The sequence below is a fragment of the Apteryx rowi genome, unplaced genomic scaffold, assembly GCF_003343035.1.
Source record: "Apteryx rowi isolate R43461 unplaced genomic scaffold, aptRow1 scaffold_751, whole genome shotgun sequence".
NCBI lineage: Eukaryota > Metazoa > Chordata > Aves > Apterygiformes > Apterygidae > Apteryx > Apteryx rowi.
In genome coordinates, this window is record NW_020451040.1 from 322,628 (window position 1) to 343,789 (window position 21,162).

General features: G+C 40.6%; 1 protein-coding gene across 2 annotated transcripts; it reads right to left on the bottom strand.

Annotated features, from left to right (window-relative positions):
- Window positions 1–425: 425 nt before the first annotated feature.
- On the bottom strand, window positions 426–20,804 carry RHOH (ras homolog family member H). 2 transcript variants are annotated; one of them, XM_026088112.1, is made up of 2 exons: window positions 20,468–20,804; window positions 426–5,702 (listed from the first exon to the last, which is right to left on the bottom strand). In XM_026088112.1, exon 2 carries the CDS (start codon window positions 5,472–5,474, stop codon window positions 4,899–4,901), a length of 576 nt encoding a protein of 191 aa, XP_025943897.1. In that variant the 5' UTR covers window positions 5,475–5,702; window positions 20,468–20,804; the 3' UTR covers window positions 426–4,898. The 2 variants fall into 2 exon arrangements, with proteins under 2 accessions (XP_025943897.1, XP_025943898.1); XM_026088113.1 differs by lacking the exon at window positions 20,468–20,804 and adding an exon at window positions 19,309–19,443.
- Between the last annotated feature and the right edge of the window lie 358 nt (window positions 20,805–21,162).

A 21,162-nucleotide genomic window follows, 5' to 3' on the forward strand; every position in this document is an offset into this window, starting at 1 on the left:
GGACCAGGATGGCCTCACTGTGTGCTCCAGGAGGGCCCCTGTCAGACAGACAGGGAACCAGGGCTGAAAATGCCATGCAGGGACACTTGCCCTGCTCTCTAGAAAGAGCAATTGCATCGGCTCCTTCCCTGTCACTGCCACCGCCAGTTATCACCTCCTGCAGAGTTCTGCCACCATACTGGGAGAAATCCCTAGCCGTGAAAGAGAGAGAGACTCTTTCATCTTGAAGTTAAGAAGGTAACCACAAAAACAGAAGCAACTGTGACACAAAACTTTGCTAAACAGAGCAACACAAGCATAAGGAGTTAAAAATCATGCAAATATTTGCAAACTGTTAATTACAAATATCAGACAGACAAAATAGTGTTAATTATATTTATCACACTTGAATAATTTCCCACATGAAAATTCTGGGGAAAAAAAGATCAAAAATGTATTTTTATTGTTTATTCTTAGAAAAGATTTGTATTGTATGCTACAGATCAAGTAAGTATGAAAAAGCTGTGAAATCCACATTTCAAATAACAAAATGTGTTCTCATCACATTTTGCAAATTACAAAAGAAAACATTTTTTTGCTGCTGAAAGGGTAGTTCATGATCTTAATTAAAATTGCATATCCATCCAATTTTTTATTCAACTTGCAGAATTAATTAAAAAAATGAGTAACACAGAATGATTTTTTCTGTCCAAAGGGAAAGTCAAATGATGACAAAAACAATAGTGCTTTTTCTATCCTTATTTGAAATGTCAAATATTTTCTCTCTTTCTTTTTTTCCTTTTAAGCTGTTTTAACAGTGAGCCAAAATAGATTTAGCAACAAAATAACAAATTGAAATGGTTTGTTTTGGAAAGGTTGAAATGGAGCATTTGGGCAAGGTTTCTTCTCTTAGCTGAAAAAATTCAACCGAACAGACTTGAGGCTGCACGGTGTTTTATTCTCCCCAGACCTGCCATTTTTCAGAGGAAAAGAAGTTGAAACTAATTTTGCCCAGCTGTCATTTGAATCTCTTTTGAATATTAGAGGCAGATTCTTATCACAGAGCTGTACCCAAGGACCCCGTTGCCCAAGTAACGTTATCAWAACAACCCTGGTATGGTTTTGCGGGAGGCCTAGGGGGTCCGTCCCTGCCTCGCCTTGCCACCGGCACCGAGGGCCGCGCGTTTCCCCTCGGTGCRCAGCGCCGTTGCCGTTGCACAATCCCCACCCCAAGCAGCTGTTCAGCTGAGGCCATGCTGCGGACACAAAATGACATTTTAAAGTTTGTATATTCCAGACTGATAAGAGGAATCATCTTTCCACAGAAAACATAAACAGAAGGTGGCCCAATGTCTCATATCACTCAAAAAAAAATTAATATTTCTCAAAACAACATGAACAACAATGCAATTCATGCCAACAGCATTTCTGGAAAGAGGATTAAACCTGGCATCTCAGGGCTTTGGCCAGGTCAAGACCCGAGGCGAGAGCGGGGTACTGTGGACCTGCGGACGTGTGTCCTCCCAACCCACCTGGTGCTGGGCATCATCAAAACCACAGCGCTGAATTTGATGCTTTGTGGGACCGAGTCACTCTGTAAAACCCAGTGTTATGTCAGCTCATGCTGACAACTCTGTGGTCCCCACTCAGACCCAAAGGGATTTTCCACTGATTTCTGTTATGTCCAGACACGTCTCTCCACATTTGCGATGCCACACTTCTTGAGCACATTAGTGTGTAGCTCAGGGAAAGCTACTTAATTACTGTTACTAAAATAAYGTATTTCACAGTTTGTTCGCAACAAAATGGGCCTTTTAGCTTTGAGAGCTTGTAAATAGCAAGGCTGTGAAAATTGAACCAGTTTTATTCATATCACACCAAACCAAAATTCCCTTCATCCATTTCATATCTCCATCTGATTTGATATTAAAAATCAGCCTGCTTTTACCCAGTGACCTCACACCTTGCACTGACTTTAGGACCCACAGTCAAGAGCATATTAAGACACCCCAAAATTCCCCATCCATTGTCAACTCACATGTCTCTGAGAATCCTCTCTGCCTTCCTTCACTGCGAACAAACCTTCATTTCTTCATTTTGTAACACACCATAACAAGCCTTGTGAAACAAATATGCATGAAGTAGGAATTTCACTTATGCTGTAATTCTGGAACACATATTCATCTGACTTCTTTGATACAACTCTCTGCAGCCACTCTGCAGCCTTCTGGGCACCGAATGCCAGCATCCCATGGCAGATATCATGGCATAGCATCCTGGCCTAGCAGTTACTAATTCTTCAAATCATTAAAAATATCTGTATATGAACTGTTGTAAACAAAGCTTAACCCACAGAACAAAAGACCATTTAGTGGAACATGGTGGCAAAAATGTATCTCAAAAAAGTTGACTAAGCCAGGTTAAATCAGTTAGTGGGGTGGGGACCATAACAGAAATTTCTAAAAGTATAACAACAGATTTGAAGATTTACAATGTGATTATTTTGCATGTGTTCTTTAATGTTCAAACAGTAACAATAGCTACTTTTAAATTAGGGTTACAAAAAACACAACTGTCAGTGAAGAGGCATTGCAAGAGCTGAGATGTAGAAATATGTGTGTTCCAAAAGCCAAAATGTTTTTAAGTGAGGACTGCAAATACCTAGGCACTTATGTAACTATACATAAGTATCACGCAGTTCAGGTTCTTTTTCAAACATTATCAATTTTAGTGTTTCAGGGGGCAAAGGGTTTGCAATCTATGCCTGAAATTTTAGAACGAGAAAGAGTGGCAGGAAAGAGAATACCACAGAAGGGCTGAGTGATGAGGGGAGCCCTTGTCTTGTGTTCTAGGGTGCAGGAGCTTGTAAGGATTTAAAGCTGGTATAAAAGTCTCACATGAGACCAATATGTATTTTATGACAAGAAGTCTCCCCTCAAATGAGGTTGATGAGCACTAAATATTCCCCAGCCTGGTAAGTGGTGGGCATTTTGTGCACAGTTGCTCTTCAAGGCAGCCATAATGCAAATACTACCTCACAAGTCAGATCATCTCTGGGATTTATAGGAGGAGACCGATTTAATTTGTAATTGCCCTTTACAGAGAAGCTCAGAGGTAGAACAGAGCACTGAGAAGAGCACCTGATCACTTTTTCAGGAAGAAACTGTAGGTAAATCTGAGCTATAGCTTATTTGCTAAATAAGGTAACTCCTGAACTCCCACCTTGGATTTGAATCAGGTAAGCCTTTGCATCCATTCCTGTTGAAATACATGAGTTAGGGCTCAGTCAAAACTGAGGTCATTCTCTTGGGATCCACGTGGAGAGAGACTCATCCAACAGTTTTATGTGCCACCTCTCCTGACACTATGCTATAAACCCCTTGAAGGCCAGTTCTGAGCTAGCTAAAGGACAGGGAGAGAACAAAAATCTTGCCACACTAAGAATTCCCCCCCAGGGGATTTCTGCTGTGGGCAGCAGAAACCTTGGGATGAGACAGATTTGCAAGACCTGAGGGATGCTGCGGAGCAGAGGGTTTTGCACAGATAACATGAAGAGAAGGGGGACACTGCAAATCACAAGGAATTTATGACATGGTGTGCTGAACCCACATCCATCTTCCAGCAGAGCTCTCTTACACATGTGGAGTTCCCACCTCCTTAAACTGGCTTTCTCTGCAGGAGAGTAACTCCCAAGTACCTCAGGATTTGACTCTCATATTTGCCAGGCTCCCCAGGATGCAAAGCCTGTTTCACTCTTTGTTTCATACAATCCAGGTAATTACGCTCAGTACGCAAACTCCCAAAAAAGTTATTCAGCCATTCTAAATAGGTGCATACAACATTGCCATGCACTTAAATTTTTATTATATTTAGTGACTGGTTTCAATAAAACCACTGTTTGGAAAAAAAAAAAGCATACTAAAAATATGTGAGAATTTTAGTTCTCCTGAAAAAATACCTTTCATCCCTGGAAACTGAAATCTTTTGCCACCAGAAATACCGCAGGGGCAACAGAGGCGATGGCACAGATTTCTGTCACCCCACCCATATATCTAAACCAGCCCTGACTGCAAGCCAACCCTTCCAGGGTTGTAACTAGGTCAAGTTTAGAAAGAAATCAGGTTAGTTTCCTCCCAGTTCATCCTATCTTTGATGACATTGTTGAGACAGTATCCAGCCTGCTAGGAATGAGACAAAGATAACAAAACAAATCTCAGAAAGCTACAGGAGAGCTATCAGATATCACTAATTTTTGATCACTCCTGTGCTGGACACACTGGATTTGATTACTATTGTGTAGTAACTTGGACATGTGTAAGAACTGCTAGTCTGCAGGCCACTATTTTATGGATTGGAGAATCTGCTTTTGTGGTTAGCTACAGGAAGAACTTCCAACATATGAAAATAAACTCTGTCAGGATTTTACAACAACATATACAAAAGTCTTTTAAATAGCATACACAGTGGTCAGACTTTATGTACAAAGTTCTTAGAGTACAAAAATTCCACATGGACAGATTTGTCAGGAGAGGGTTAGATCCGGGCAGAAGTTTCCATCATTAAATAAATGCAGACAAACCAACAACCAAGGAACATCAATGACAACAACAAAATCAGCACAGCTATTGTCTGTAAATCTCCAGACTAGGCCCATGCCAGTCCAGACTAGCAAAGTCCATACACAGATTTGTGAAGAAGGGCACCTGCACTTTTCATTTTTAAAGATAGTACCTGTGGAAAGGGAAAAATGAAAAAAGAAAGGCAGATCAGATAGAGCGTCTCTCTGTCTCATTAGGGGCACCTGTACTGTGTGATCCTGCCGGGAGTCCTCCTTTGATTTGCCTTCCACTGTCTCTGCTAATATATCTTTGTGCAAAGAAAGAATGAACAAATGTGAGCAAAACTACTGCTGACTGGACTCAAAAGATCTTGCACTCATTAATGGAGAAGAGCTTCCGCCTGTTCTGTCTTTTGGCTTGATTGACCGCCGTGCGGACCGCATACTCAAACACCTGCTGCACTCCTCTGTTGCTGAGGGCAGAGCACTCCAAATAGCCTTTGGCCCGGACATCCTGGGCCAGCCGCTTCCCGTCCATCGGGCTAATGCAGGAGGAACTATAGGGCCCTGTATCTCGCTGATCAGTCTGAGTAGCCACTACCAAAACAGGGATGCGGGGCAAGTGGTTGCGGATCTCACCAATCCATTTATTCCTCAGGTTTAGAAAGGAGTTGTGGTTTGCCACCGAGTAGCACATTAACACCACATCTGCCTGTTGATATGAGAGGGGACGAATGCCTTTGAAGGCATCGCTGCCAGATGTGTCCCAAAGACCTAGACTAATCTGTACACCATCCATGAAGACATCCACTCCGGTATTTTCATACACAGTGGGTCTGTAGGCATCTGGAAAAGTCTCGGATGTGAAACGTACCAAGAGTGAAGTTTTCCCCACTGCGGAGTCTCCCACCAGTACACACTTGATTGAATCCAGCATTTTATTAACGTTCAGGTCCAAGTGCACCGTCTCGACGCAGTAGGAGCTGGATGCAGAGATGCAGCGTTCTCAGAGGGCCCTCTAGATCACTTCCATTTGGTGAGAAGCCATCCAAACTTCTTTACTCCTCAAGACTTGGTTGTGTCACTTGAATCTAAGATCCCCTTTTCTCCCACACAGGTCTGTGGTGCTGTCAGTTTTAATTCTTCTGTGAGTCAAATGATGTTTCTGGAAGAGTAAAAATAAAATGTACCATTTATAAACCACGGAAAACAGAACACTCTTGATCAAGATGCAGTTTCCTGGATATGTCTTTGGACAGCCATGGGGAGTACTCCACATCAAGGATGCTGAACTTTGTCATTCCCTCCCACCCAGCTGTGTGTGCAACAGCCATTCATGTAAATAAGCTTCTTGCTGCTCCACCAGGGCTAACAGTTGTATCATCTATGCTATTCTCCACTGAGACCAACTACTTTTTCCCTCCACTTGTCTCAAGAACTAATAAATTAATTTGATTAACTTTGTTCCTAATCTGCTTTTAGAGAGACATTTGCTGCCTCTGACTTTTTAACCAAGACTCTACCAAAAACCTGAATCACCCTTGACCAATCAGYTTAGACTCCCTTGGAAATATACCCATGATCTCTAGGGGTAGCCAAGAGAAAAAAAGCCCTTCATTAACTGATTTAAGCTGTTCTATAATGAACAATAAGACAGAACCACTTGCAACAATGAGGAAGAAAAGACTTCAGATGTGACTCTTGAGCGACATGAACCATAATGGTTTTCAAAAGTAACATAGGATTCACAGCAAAAATACAAAAATGTTCAAAATTTTTCTTACAAATCACTTTCAAGAAGCAAGTAAGCACAAGCCAAGGGAAGCCGTATCACCAATGCTGCCCCAGCCAAACAATTTCATTTGAAGGAGATATAGTTACATTAAGTTTGTTGTAAAACTGAACTGAGAGTACCTCCTGGTAGTATGTAATTGCTTTTGAGCTCCTGCCAGCATTCAGTCAAATTTTCCTATTTTGAAAGCATTTATCTTTTCCCCACTAGCTGTGTGGAAGCTTCACTGCTCACACAGGGAGAAACTGGCTACACACAAAACACTATGAAAATCATTACCTGAAAAAATGAAGGAAAATTAGTTCTGTTCAACAGCATTAGTTAAAAAATATAACAGCGTAATTACAAAATTTCCTCTGTGCATTACATAAATAATATATTTCTGCCCCTTCGATATGAAGAGGGAAGTCAGATTTTAAGGTTATTAGCACAGAAATGAATGATGGCCACGAAAAGCACATATGCACGTTGCAGTAACAAACTCCGGTTTCACTAGCCTAAGACTCTCCCCTCTCACCCCCCATATTTCTGGTAGAGTGTACTAGAAATAGTAGATAGCAATAGTAATAGTAATCTAGCAGAGTATGCTAGAAATACACTCAATGCTTCAGCTTATTTCATAAAGGGAATTAAAAAGGAAAAAAGAGAAAAGCACTGGATGAGCTTAGAGAAGATTTTACAGGCATCGACAACTGCTACCCGCAACTCCTCTGCTTCCATTTTGTAATTAGGCAGCACCCTACCTCCTCTCATCCTGCCAGCTGCTGGCACACCTGCCATTTCTTCCATCCAACAGACCGGCCAAAAGAAGATGTGTCCAAGCCTTGGCCTGTGCATTGTACTTTATACACGCTGCATGGAGCCTGTCTGGCAGTTGTCATGCTTACTCTGGTTACGGGCATTTAGAAAAACCATTGCAACAGTTTGCACTTCCTGGTTTGCAAGCGCAACGTACGCTTTCACGATGCAAGTGCGATTCTAAGAATTTGGATGGAGGCTGAGACCCGAGCAGCAGCATTCCTGTCTGCCGGGAAATTAACAGTTCCATGAACTTAAAGTTTCATGACAGCAATTGAAAATTTGCTTTTAAAACTGAAAGAGGTCTAACACTACTGTTTCTTCTCCTCTTCCCCCAAAATTTAATTCCCTCCCAAGGAAATTAAACAAGATATTTACAAAATGTAACTATGCAAAACTCAAAAAGTCTATGCGGGATGCACAGTCCAATTACTTAAGTGCATCATCATCTTTCCTTCAGGGCAATCTACTTCAAAATTGTGTCAGCAGCACAGTTTGAGAACACCGCAATTCACCACAGCCTGGCAGCATATGATTCAGACAAAACTGCACGCTGCCAGGAGAAAGTTAGCATGTACAAGGTCTCCTTTTCAGAACAAACATTTCCTTCACACAAGTAGTCTTTAATGCCTTTAGTTTCATTATTTTGTGTATATTTGACAGTGGGGAAAAATAAGGATGTCCAAATTGTGACTTTTGCTATTTCATTAATGCCAAAATAGACAAAGACAGATAAAAGAATTGTTCTGCTACTCAGTTTGTTGATAAATGGATCTGATTATGTTGCCTATTTTGAAAAAATATATATAAATAATTAAAGATTAAAAAAGGTGTTAAGGGCTAGTGGGCATAGCTAGTCAATACACACAGTAACAAACACTGAAGCAACCCACCACAACAGCGCAGGGATGTTTTCAAAGCAAATTGTATTGATCTCCATTCCACTGATGAATAAAAATGAAGAGTACATAACGGGGTCCATATTCTGATCCTGAGGACAGATGGCAGCCAGAGGTCCTGATCTTGCTTTTGTTTGCAGCCATCTGGAGTTCACACTCCTTTACATACTATTGGTACTACATACATGCATATTCAAGTTGTATTTTTAATTATGTACATAGCCTGTCATTGACACCATCTTAGGACAAGAAAATTTTAATGTATTAAAATAATTATGCTTGTTCACCTCAATTAGTGGAAAAAAAACCTTTAAACATCAATAAAAAACAATGTCCTTTAAAAATTGCCAGCATAGGGTAGTTCTAAACATCAGTATACAACCAGTTGTGTAAATATTTGCAAAAGCTTTCATTCCTTTCTCTCTTATTATATACTACAGACTAGGCCTGACAGTGCAACATGCTGCACCCATTAAAAGACTGCACAAAAAGTTCTAATAACAAACGGTTGAGTTGATGCTGTTGATGAAATGTTTTCCAGCAGTTTGGTTTTCCATATCTTACAAATTTTATGAAGTTAATTTTACAGCTGGAATTCCAGATAAATACCTCTATCTTCTTTTACACTATTTTGCTTTATGTTTTCATCACTCGCACTAATTGAAGGTTTTATTTGAATGTTGTTGTGAGGGGTTTTTTTAGTATTATTAAGCATAGGAATATATGTCTAATTCTGATGAGATCGTTCTGAATAGTGACTTTTAATGAATTTTTGTATTTAACTGCAAATAAAATTATTGCACAGTTTTACATAGAGCAATGTTTCTTCAACTGTATGATACTGTCTACATAACTAATGCAATCTTCATTTTCTTTGCTTTCATATTTTTGTTCGCACCTTCTTTGCAATATAGGGCACTAGCAGCAACTTGTATTTAGTGCTTGCACGTGGCTGCACAGCACTCAGACTTCACTCACAGCATGGGCGCCCCGGAGCACAAGAAGCTTCACCCTCCAGGTCCCCACAGCAGAGGCACATCACATCGCAGCCTCTGAAACTCGGTACACTCAGGGTTTCTGGCAGCACTAACCTTTCCCAGCGGAGGGCAGAGCCATGGCCTGCGTGTCCTCACCCCAGCGCCAGGGTCGCCTGCGATGCCACGCTGGGGCAGAATGGCTGCTGCTCTCTGGGGACTGCAGGCTGCAGCTCATCCTGCAGGCACAGCGCCTGATACTGCTCCCACTGGGGCAGCAGTCCCGCACTTTAGCATGCCCTCATACGTTATGGGAAGGTAAGCGGTGTTATGATCCCGTAACATGGCMGTATGGGAAGAGGGCACAGGAACACCACGTTCTTTGCAGGTTCAGGATCCACATGAATACACACTGCGTGAAAAATGAATCTAAGATTTGTTGAAGCATTCTACCAACAGATGAAAGCAGGACTATTTATATCAGAAGAGGTAAGTTTATCTTCTGAAATAAATGGGGTTTTCATTTATCCCAGGAATACCTCTGGCATCTACTAAAGGTCACTGTGAGCATGCCCATGGACATAGGCTCACTGCGGCTAAATGTCTGCAGGGGATGGAGAGTGTCTAATGACCTGGGGACAATAAAGAGTCAGGAAATCCTACTTCCAAAGCCTATCTCAGATATTGATACTGGAACCTCGGGTAGGCTGGGGTCTGAAAGGGATTAGCTCATATGTAAACAAAATTAAGTAGGCAAGACGACAGGCTTTTTAGACATTACACTGATCAGCCAGTCAGAAAATGTTTTTGAGAGTTAAAGCAATTAACATACTAATCATTATTGCCATTATCCGGTCTCTACCACAATTACAGCTTACTGCAGTTCCTGTTGACACCAGGACATGAGCTGGGTAATTTTTAAGCTTGAGCATTGCATAAACTGGCTCTTGAAGGGAACCGATATTGCAAGGAAATAAGAATATTTATACTAATAGAAAGTTGAAAACACTGGAGAGACTTCCATTCGCTGTGCAATGCTTGAATGCATGTATTGGCTTTGCCTGCCCACATTTCTCCTCTTTACATCACACCAAGTTCCACCTCACACAGAGATCTGGCCTGCAAAACAGTTTCTGTGTTTTTTTTCTATCATGTTGATTATAATCACTGTTTCTTCAGACTGCACTGCAGATACATAAAACGCCCGTTGCATCTCTTACTTAGAGGCTATCAAGAGGAAGGAGAAGTGGAAACTATCCTCACTGACCAGAACAACCCACAGCTTACACCTTCTCCTCAGCGGATGCCGTGAGCGCTGCAGAGCACAGAGCAGGGTCTGAGAGCAATCTCAGGGGCAGTGAGGGTCAGCAGGTGGGCAATAAATCTGGAGAAGGCAGGGATGCTATTGCCCAGTTAGGAGCAGCAACCAGAAAATAGAGCAGGGAGAAGGTTGGCCCCTGTGATAGAAACCTTGTGGGCACCATGGATCTGGTCTGGACGAATGGTTAGATGACCAGAGAGCCAAGGTCATGCATGGCCCTTTGCTTTCAGCTCCATACAAGAGTTGTACCAGCTCCATGCAGATGCGACCCTCCAGACTGCTGCACATGCCTTTGCCAGCACAGCGTGGGACTACCGAAAACTAATACATCAGCTGCAGTCCATTCGGAGACTGCCGCTGCTCCACAAGCAAATGGCCCCTCGCTGTGAAGGCTTCCTTTCAGGCGTTCATTAAGCTGGTGCTCTGACATGTGCGTTACCTGCCTCCTGGTTTTTAAACTCATTTTTAAAGGATTTTGATCCATAGCTCTAAGTGGTCCTTGGTCTTGCCAACCTAGGGAACAGCCTCTCTGCCCCTCAGATAGTGTCACCATTTCAGTCCATAGTGGCTTTTGGCGGTGGTACCGCCTGTCTTCTGTCATGAGGAAGAACTGCCTCCCAGAGGACTTTACCTTACAGCCCCATATCTTTCCAAGTCTTTTCCCCACACTACAGCACCAAAAAATCTGCCTTCAACTTACTCCCTTTCCAAGCAGGTTACTACAGGATCTATCTTTATTCTCTGGCCCAACAGCAAGACGGCAGACTGTATTACACTGGCAAGATGCTTCAGATGCCTGGTATGTTTGTGGTACTGATGGATTAATTGCCAGACTATCACTCAGTGTGGTTTTATATTTTAAAGAATTGTGAGGAAGCACAGAAGCTTGGATGAGAGCTTTTATACAGCTGTTTTATCCTTAAAAAAAAAAAAATCACACCTGCAATGGTTTCCTAAAGTTAGAAGAACAAGCAACATTCAGTGAACCCATATTTTGAAAGACAGGATGTCTTACTTTCTCAAAAACAAATTTCTTCAAACATTTAAAAAGGGTCCTGACATAACAACTCTGCAGACATAACAACTTAGAAATTTTTATCTTTCATTTTCTTATTCACAAACTGAAATCCTTGTTTTAAAATTTCAGTGCTTCAATATTAAAAAAATGCAAAATGAAAATTTTTAAAACTTCCAAGTCCATGAAGGTTTTTTTTTTTTTTAACTTCCAAATCCATGAAGTTTAAAAAAATGGACAAACACTTTCTTGGCAACCCTTACAAAAAATCACTGCTTGCTCAAGACAATACCTGGAAATTTAAACCTCTCTTTTTTTCTTTGGCAGTTTTAACAACTGAAACTGAAAAAAGGATTTAGGAACAAGTAGTCAGTCATCTTGACAATTTTATCATTAGCAAGCTAAATCAAGTTATCAGGTTTAAAGGAAAAATCCACATTTTGCTATAAAACAATGATAAACACAGACCAATGTTATTTAGAAGATGAAATAAGACATGAAGTCCTAGTAAAGGAATGAAAGCTTTCCTTATAAGCAAATGTACACTTACATACATGCACATATGTATATAGCTGTATAATGAGATATTTTAGCCTAAAGTAACAACTGCCAGTTCATTAGTTCAGTAATAATACCTATAATGAATGCATATAGGCAGTGGATAATGACATGTCTGAAGATCCATTCAATTAACCACTAGACTCACTGAGAAAAACTATTTAGCCCTAATTTTAATTATCCAATTAAACAAAGGAAATGTTTATTTTACTGTCAAGGATCATCTAGCTGTGACTAATCACACCTTGATCCAGCCACTTACAAATTAAGCACAAACACAAATAATTAGAACTACTCTAAAAATCGTCAAAAAGTCTCTAAGACCCTGGTGTATTGATCTGAGATCTTGAATTCAGGAGAAGCCGATGAGAGCTGGCAGTGCTAAGCAGCCTGCTTAGAACTCAAGCCAAGAGTCTGAAGTCTTTTTTTTCACATATTTATGGCCTGACTTGATAACTTACAGACTGCGCAGTACTCAGGGGACTACAGGGCATTTTCAAAAATGACCCATTTACAGTATAAAGATTGCATCCTCTCCAAATTAAAATTTGAGTAAATTTAGTGTAGGAAATTCACCCCTTCACAGAGAACAGCCCGTGGCCCATTCGCCGTCCGATCCAATAGCCTCCGAAGCCAGTGGAAATGGAGCAGCATGTCGTGCCCGACGCATTGCACATGCCTCGTACTGCTCCTTCGCGCTTACCGAGCGCGTGCCTTCTGCCAGGTACGGGCACGTCAGCCTGCCTTTCCCACCCCTCCCTCTGATAATCTTTACTCTCTGCTCTTAAACATGTCTTGAATTTCACCACAGATAAGGCCTCATATGAAGCAGCTGACATGCAAATGTCACATGCGTGTTTGCGCACAGAAGTTTGCCAGCCATCTCAGTTCCCTTGGAGTCCCTGTTTTTGTGTACATATTTCTGTGTATATATATTATGCATATGTATACATATATACATTTATATTCATTGCTGATACAGAACTACTTTTGGGTGCAGACAGGGATACAGATATGCATGAGGATGAACATGGATAAACYTCTACGCACTGACTATAGCGCTACTACCTGTACCTATGAAAAATCTGTCTGTAGATCAGAACGGACCTCTGGTCTTAATGCAAGTCTTCATGTCTAATTTCATTATAAGCAAACTGAAGGGCTAATCTTATAAAATGCAAAGTATTTAAGTAATTTACTTGACTTCAATGAGAATACCATGTGTAGAATTATTGACATGTGGAAATGTTTGCAGCTTGAGCCGCAGTCACTTCACATTTTTCATGCCACATCCTCTTTTGATACGGTTAGCCCTTCTTGAAGTTCGAGACAAATCAAAAAAGGCATATTTTGTAGATTTTCTTTTTTTTACTGGCTTAACTCTTCAAAATCTCCTCAAATTTTTGGTTCACCGAATTTGAAGTACTCTCCTATCCACAACCTCAAACAATTGTGTGCTCTTTCCGCAAAGTCTAGCCCTTTCCCCAGGTTTTTAATAGTTGACTGGCTATCTACAGATACGGGTATAGTCATCAGGAAGTACCCATTTCTCTTTTATACATTACTAATATATGTCAGTTTTAAATAAACACTTGTAATTTTTTTTCAGAATGACACATTATTTGCTAGACTGGATACATATGATTATATATGCATATATAGACACAGTAATATCCAAAGATGAAACAGTATATATTCAAAAACTTAACCATTTCAGTAATGAATCCACACATTCATGTACACAAAAATACATGACATATGTATGTGAATGCATGTTTGTGTGTGTGTGTCTACATACAAATACATATATACATGCACAGGTACTCATTTGTGGAAGATTTTGCTACAGATTGCTACACAAAATAGACAAATATTCAGTGCAAAATATCTTACCCTCATTTCAAAACCTGCACATATATTCTGCATCAAGCAATGGATGCATTGTTGAAATGTTCGTATATTTTTCCTTTATTTCTACGTATAAATGTGCATGTGTATTTGTAAACACATGCAGAAATGGCTGCTCACATGAGCCTGGATTTGCAGTAACGTAGGTACACAACTGATAGATCATGGTGTCTTATATTTCTACTGCATCTGTTAAATTTTTTAGACACGATCACAATATGTTATGATAATTTCTTGTTAAGGAGATGCACAGATTTATATTAAATCCAACAGATGTGTAAAATGATAAAATGTCAAAACTAACAAGCTGGCAACCCCACGTACACACTTGTACCAAGGCGAAAGGGTTTTCTCTCTTTCTGGGCCTGTGTCAAGCCCACTGCAGTAGAAAGGACTATTTCTACTGACTTCAGGGTGTTTTGACTCTAACCTAGGATCAGACCCGTCTCCTCTTGCATGTTTGCACAGTACCAGATCTTCCTGATCAGGTCCCTGAAACACTGCCACATTACAAGTAATCAATATAAACAGTATCGCTAACTGCTAATATATGAACAATACAGCTGACATAACCCCCCACAATGTTAAAAAGTCTGAAAAAAAGTCCTACCATTTCTCCACTGCCCTCCACAGATGCCTCGCAAGGGCTCCTAGGTTACTTTAAGCTGTCTCTTCAAGTTTCACTTGGCTCACTTAAACACACAGAGGGGTTGCTTACCATGCTTTCATCACAAAATTTAAAAAATAGGAGACTCTCAAGCCCAGATCTTCTCCCCATGACTACAGGGGGGTAGAAGTAGGTTCTCCACATTCATTGAATTATGTAGCATTTGCATAAGTTTGATTTCAGTGGGAGGCAAAAGGTGGAGGAGGAAAATATTAGTGTTAGAACAGAATTATCCAGTGTTTGATGGAAGATTATTTTTGCATGTTTTATGATAAGAAGAAAATATGCATTGAATGTATACATGTTTTGAGTAGCAAATAATGATGCATCATTTGACACTGAACAATTCAAAGTAATTACTTCTGGATAAAGCACATCAAATTTTTTTCATTTAGGGAGGAACACATTCATTGCATGTGACACTAGTTTTGTTGCAATGTGTGTTAAACTTCTAAAGTTAATGAGCAAAGCCAGGATTAAGTGAGCAACAATAATTTGGTTGGTTATTTAATTTATAACACTAAGAAACTGGCTGACAATTTTAACTTTTCGCCTTAGAATTGCCAACATCAAAAAGTTTGTTCTTGCCTCTGTATATATTAGGCTGTTTAAAATCGTAGTCTAGATTTCAGCCAGAGTGAAACTGCCATTCTAAATTCTTTCTTAATTTTGGGGTGTGCATGCATGTATGTTAAAATGTTAAAAATTTTGAGTGCATGCTTGGAAACAATTTTAAACACTTTGCAGGTAGAAGTTGCAAAATAAAAACACACAATTATCATCATTCTCCCCCCATGTGTTTTCCTTCCACGTGTACTTTAGCCCTTTAATTTGTTTTATAAATTAAAAAGGAGTTGCCTTCTACAGTCTAGCCCACAACCCAGGATTCATGCACTCTACCTGGCTTTAGGGTAAAAATCAGTTAATACGTATTTACAAGATAGGTTGGAAAAGATTTTTTTCTCACTATGTAAACTTCCTAGAATTCCTAGCAGATTAAAATAAACACAACAAATGTGCGTGCCTACTTGCCCACATGGAATTGCATACATCCTATGCATAGTTATGGCTAAAGCACAATTTCAAAGGAGCATGCTGACAACATTTTTTTTTGAAAGTACCACAAGTTATACCTGGTTGTTCAGATTTTACATTGATTTACACTGATGATCAACCATATGCCAGAGCAGAATATGTTCGTCCAAGCCTGCTTTCCTTCACCTTTCTCCAATTCCTGTATAACCTTAATCTCTTCTCACTTTTTTATAAAACATGTAATATTGCAGGCAGCACTGGGTCATATAGAACAGGTTAAGAGGAGAAAAGGCTCTACTCTTTAGTACCAAAAGTAATACACAAGTCCCTCTTACTCCTTCTTCAGTTCAACCTTTTGAGAAGACATTGCACGTTCTTAAAGCTGACATGTATTTGGCTTTCATCTAGTGAAAAGATTGGGCAAATCCCCATGCCATGGTAAATCTCAATGCAGACTTTCTGTTTTTCAGTGGGAGGCATGGAAAGGAATGTTTTAAATTTTTCCTTGATTTTCTTGGGGTTTATATATTTTGCAAGAAAATGATCAAACATATGAAAAAAAAGAGATATTTTAGGAGAGCTTGAATATTGTGAGAACATTTCCCATGCTTGATTTTGAATCCTGGGAGGCTTAGTTCAAATTCACAGAGATATTTTACACAGCGGCTTTTCATCCAGAATTAAAACTCCACTGAAAGATACATGAATTTTAAAACTGGCTTTTATATTGATGAAAACAAAAGAAATTACATGAGGGATTTTTAAGAAGGAGATTTTATAATATATTTTTGTAATGAGGAAAACACAAGCTCAGAGATGTGATGAAGTTAATAGATAATTCAGCTGTCATTAATTTAATAAAATGGCTACACTTTGAACTCCGAGACTTAACCAATCTTAAGCACAGTCATTTTAGTTTAAAAAAAGGCAGGCTGCAAATAAACTGTGTGTCCACTAACATGTCTTTCAACCGAAAGGAAAGAAAGGCTTTCTTGCTAGAGTGAAAGCTTTCACAGTATTTCCGTGACGGTGTGCACAGAAGACAACTGAAACGGCTTAACCACCTAGGGGTCTTGGCCTCCCACTTCTGCTTTAGGAGTGCCAATCTTATCTGTAGTTTTACATAAACCAGGACAACCTTTGAAATCATATCGCTGTCAGTCAAGAGAAAAAGACATATCACCAGATATTAAAACAACTTCAAGCTGGATGAACATCACCTGTTTGGACTAGTACTCCAGCCTGCAACACAGTGTGAGTGACAAGCCTGGCTCTGCGCTGTAGCTAACCACAGCCCTGCGTCCCAGCTGCTGCTGGAAGAGGTGTTCATTCCTTCCTGCACATGTTGGGTCTTTCCGATGCGACGCGTCCCACGGTCGCCCCTTGGGGAACCCCCCCAACCAACAGCAGAATCCACACGTGGTTTTCAGCAGGTTCGTATGGCCAGTTATTCTGCCAGGCAGAGACAAGCGTGCCGAGCTCAGTCCTGCCAGCATCACTCAGGCATTTACAGCTCTCCTTGGCTTCTGTTACCGAAGACCAAATAAGAGTTCTCGTGCCGAAAATCTGACACAGACACAGCTACGAGCTGCTGTGAAGGGCGGGAAAGATCAAAGGATCTGTGACAAGTGCAGGGACGGCCAAGAGCGGGTCTAGGAGCAAGCAGATATTTTCATACCCTCTTTCACTTTGGGATAACCATGTGCGTACAGTAAGTGCTCAAACTCCGTTCCCAGCTATCGCCCAGCTGTTAGAGTGGCAGGAATAGCCTCCCAGCAGGATGCGACCGGTTGTGCCTGTTACTCCTCGCTGCTTTGGCAGCTGCTCATTTTAGACCTGTTAGAGCAAAGTTTTGTACTAACAGCTTCCAGTCCTCATGCTCACTGCTGCATTACAGAGGTTTCTCTGGTTCCAAATTTCTCTCTTTGGTGGGTTAGGAAGATTTCACTGACATCAAAAATGAAGCACAGCTAAATTCTGCTAAACATACATGAAACTGTATTTGGTTTTGCAGAAAATAGTTGTTGGTAGGTTACAACCCACAAATTTTGCTTTAACGTTGCTTTGTTACATTTTTCTGATCTTGTCCAATATTTTAAAGCAGCAATGCTTTAATAGCAGGCTTGAGATAGCCACAGATAACTTCCTCTCTTGATTACTATGCTGGGGTTATCCCAAGACTTTTTTCAGCTGTAAGCTGTGTTCACAGCATGGAAACATTTGAGAATTGCTGATTTAATAAAACCACACACCACTGACCAAAAAATGAGAACCTAATTTGGAAATGATGCCAGGCTCTGAAATGCCAAGTTAAGACTTTGAAACAGGCAAGTTTCAGTTATTCATTTTAATTGTTTTCAAACAATAATCGAACCACCATCAAAAAAATTTGCAATTTTTCATTGTATAATCAATGCCAAATTGACTTAACCACTTGAACAGTGYGTTCAGTAATATTTGACTATTTCTTAAAGTTATAGAATCATAGCACCAATATTTTATAAAGAAAACTGAGATGTTTGTTTTAGGCAGAAAAGGCATTTTTCAGCAAAAAATCCTCTTGATTTAAAGCTCTTAGCCAGCTCCTGGTACCCATCTAGATTTGCACAGCAATAGCAAGAAGAGAAACAGAGAGACTTTGACCTCTATGTCTTCATGTCCTTCTGACAGGTTATCAAAAAGCACGCCACAGAGCAAGGTGCTTCCGTTCACGCAGCCCCGTTGCGGTACAAGACAGGCGGCAGGCTCAGTCTGCAAGACAGCCACCACAAATTCTGCTCGTTTCCAGCATGGTTTGGAAATACTGCAGAGTGTCCACTTAAAGGCTTTATATGGCTTGTCCTTAGCTGTGCAAGAGATTGCCTCTCTGATATCACTGGTGCTGGCAGCTGTAATCAGCTGATGCTACTTTAATATCAGTCTCTCGGCCTGGCAGAGACACGCAGCAGGCAGAGTGCTTCCATTTCACCGCCAAATTCACACTCCCAATGGACCAGCTGAGCCAGAATCTGTTAAAATTATACATTTAAACATTTTCCTCAGAAAGCTGGCTGCCAAGGGTGGAAAAGTATTTCTGGGAGTATATCTCCAACTTCATGGTTTTACTGGGCTGCATGTAGGTATAGAGACTATCCTCTGATACAGGTGATTAATGTGCACTGAGGCCATGTTACAGTTCTCCAGCATGGTAAAGCTACCTTAAAACGGGATTAAATGACAGTAATTTACAGCCATTTTGCCCTGCCAATGGATTATGAACTTGTCTTGCATCAGGCACATTTATTGTATTTTAATTCTTTGCTCTGAAACTTAGTAAGTACAGATTGCTTATAAAAGCACAGATTCTCTATAAATATAAGACTACTAATTTTCCCCATTTGTAGCACCTAATCTGGTGAATGTAAAACTTGGTATTACACTCTGCTAAGGCTTTATCTTGTCTTAGTAGGAAGCAAGTGGACATAGGGCTTTTCTGCCGTACAGAGGCTCCCCACGTCCCAGACAGGGTGTTCACATCAAATCCATAGCCCCCTTCCCTGGCAAAATGGAATTCACTTGTACSACACATCTTCAGACCTGTCTGTGATAGAGGAAATTAAACCACATTCTGAAATCAAGTATATATGTATGATCTTTTCTACTGGAACATTTGCAGCGGGTTTCAGAAAGGTAAAATATAAAGCAGCACAATGCAATGCCCAATTCCACCTTATTCCAACAGCAACAGCAGACAGGCATGTACTGAGATCAAAAAAACACCRACCCATCTGTTTGCTAAGAACTGTCTAATCCCATTTATCCTACCTTTGTCCTCTGCAAATGTTTTCTTCAGGACAAATCCTTTGTTAAAGCTGGCATCCTCCAGATGCCACAACCCCAATCCCACCCCATCCACAGATGGAAACACAGCTGAAAGAAACCGATAGAAAATCTTAGAGCCACATTCAAATTTTTTTGCGGGGACCTGTGTCGGAAGGATGGTTCCGCCTCTGTACGCTCTTTCCTCATTCACCTTTTAGATTAACTACCTCTCTTTGGTAATGTGACAAGACCATCCCACAGCCACTAAAACAATGTAAGAGGCAGTTTTTGTAAGCAGCACCTAAAAATGTGAGTATAGATGTGCACACACAAGTGCATGCACACTCATACCACTCTCTGATGCGATCCCATACCATGAGCATGACATGGCTGGCTCAGAATGCAGAGGAGAAGAGGTGCAGGGCTGAGAGGAAAGCAAAGAGTTACGTCTGCGGCCATTTAGACGGCACACGAAGCCCTTCCTGCTTGGACTGAAGGTGGAGAAGCTGGGCCACGCTTCCACTGCAACCAGAACCGCTGACAAAGATACTGGCAAAATAAAGACAATTTGAATCTCACTTTGGTCCTAATAGCCTAAACTTCATCATTCCCACAATAAAATCTTCATCTAAATTTTCTTGGAACCATTTAAAACGAAACAGAACAGTTTTCTCGCAACCATGGTGTACTTCATGGATGAGGAAGCAAACTGTCCTTTGAGGCGTTGCAGGTTTACACCTGTGTGTCTCTGCTGGGTTCATAGTTCATACAATAGCCAAAGGGATCAGAACCAGACACACCATTTTTAGAGTAATCCACTTTTTCTTTCTTTTTTCTTACCTCAGTTAAAATGTAATTTACTGGCATGGCACAGCCCATGATGCCACTTCTTCTACTTTTATACAAGGCCTTTTTATGCTGAAGTGGAAAAAAACTTTGCAACAAACAAAAATCCAGAAGAACATACATGACCTGGGGGATTAGACCAATGTTTAACACAGTATCACAATATTGAAGATTTAACAGATGCTATTAAAACTAAAACTGATTATGATGTACATCATTTTCAGAAATTTATTAATAAATGTAAAACTGAAAACACTGGATTTGATTCAGAATATAAATTCACATCAAGACATTTAGGAAAAAAAAAAGAACTCACCAGATGCAGGAAGCTGAAAGCTGCTGTTGAAAATAAACGTTACGGAAGTCAAATACTCTGAGTGAGATAGGGGAGGAAAAAAAGAAGAGTGGAGTTCTGGGTTCTTGGTTTTCAGATGGATTTTTTTTAAACCAGATTAGAACAATTATATTACAGAAAAAGAAAAAAAAACCAAGAAGTAAGCAGGTAGCACTGCACGTACAGGCCAAATAAGTCCTAGAGTCTGGGTTTAGTTCATCCGGAGGCAGCAGCAGCAGCAGACCCAGATATAGTATGACGAGAAATAGCTGAGTGGTTTGGGTTAAGTCAGCTTCCTGGTGAGAGCTCCTCAGCTCTGCCTGTGCAGGTTTTGTTGTGGGCTGGTGTGTGAGTGTATAGGTCTTATTCTCTCTGGTGACTATGGGCGCGCATGTAAAACCTGCTCCTTGAAGATGGGGGAGGGGGACAAAACCTCCAGGCTTCAGAAAGGTTTTTTTTTTTCAATTGCTGTTCCTACAGCCACCACCTCTCTGATATAGCTGCTACTAGCACGGCACCAGCCAACAAATCCTATACTAGAAAAAGAGGAACAGATTGACAACTGCCCAGCAGTGCCATGTAGGATTGACACTCCAGCAGCATGAATTAGACTTAGGGTATTTTTATGCAAGCTGAAATGTGGCCCTGCCTTAAAGAAAAGAGAGTACGTGTGTTTA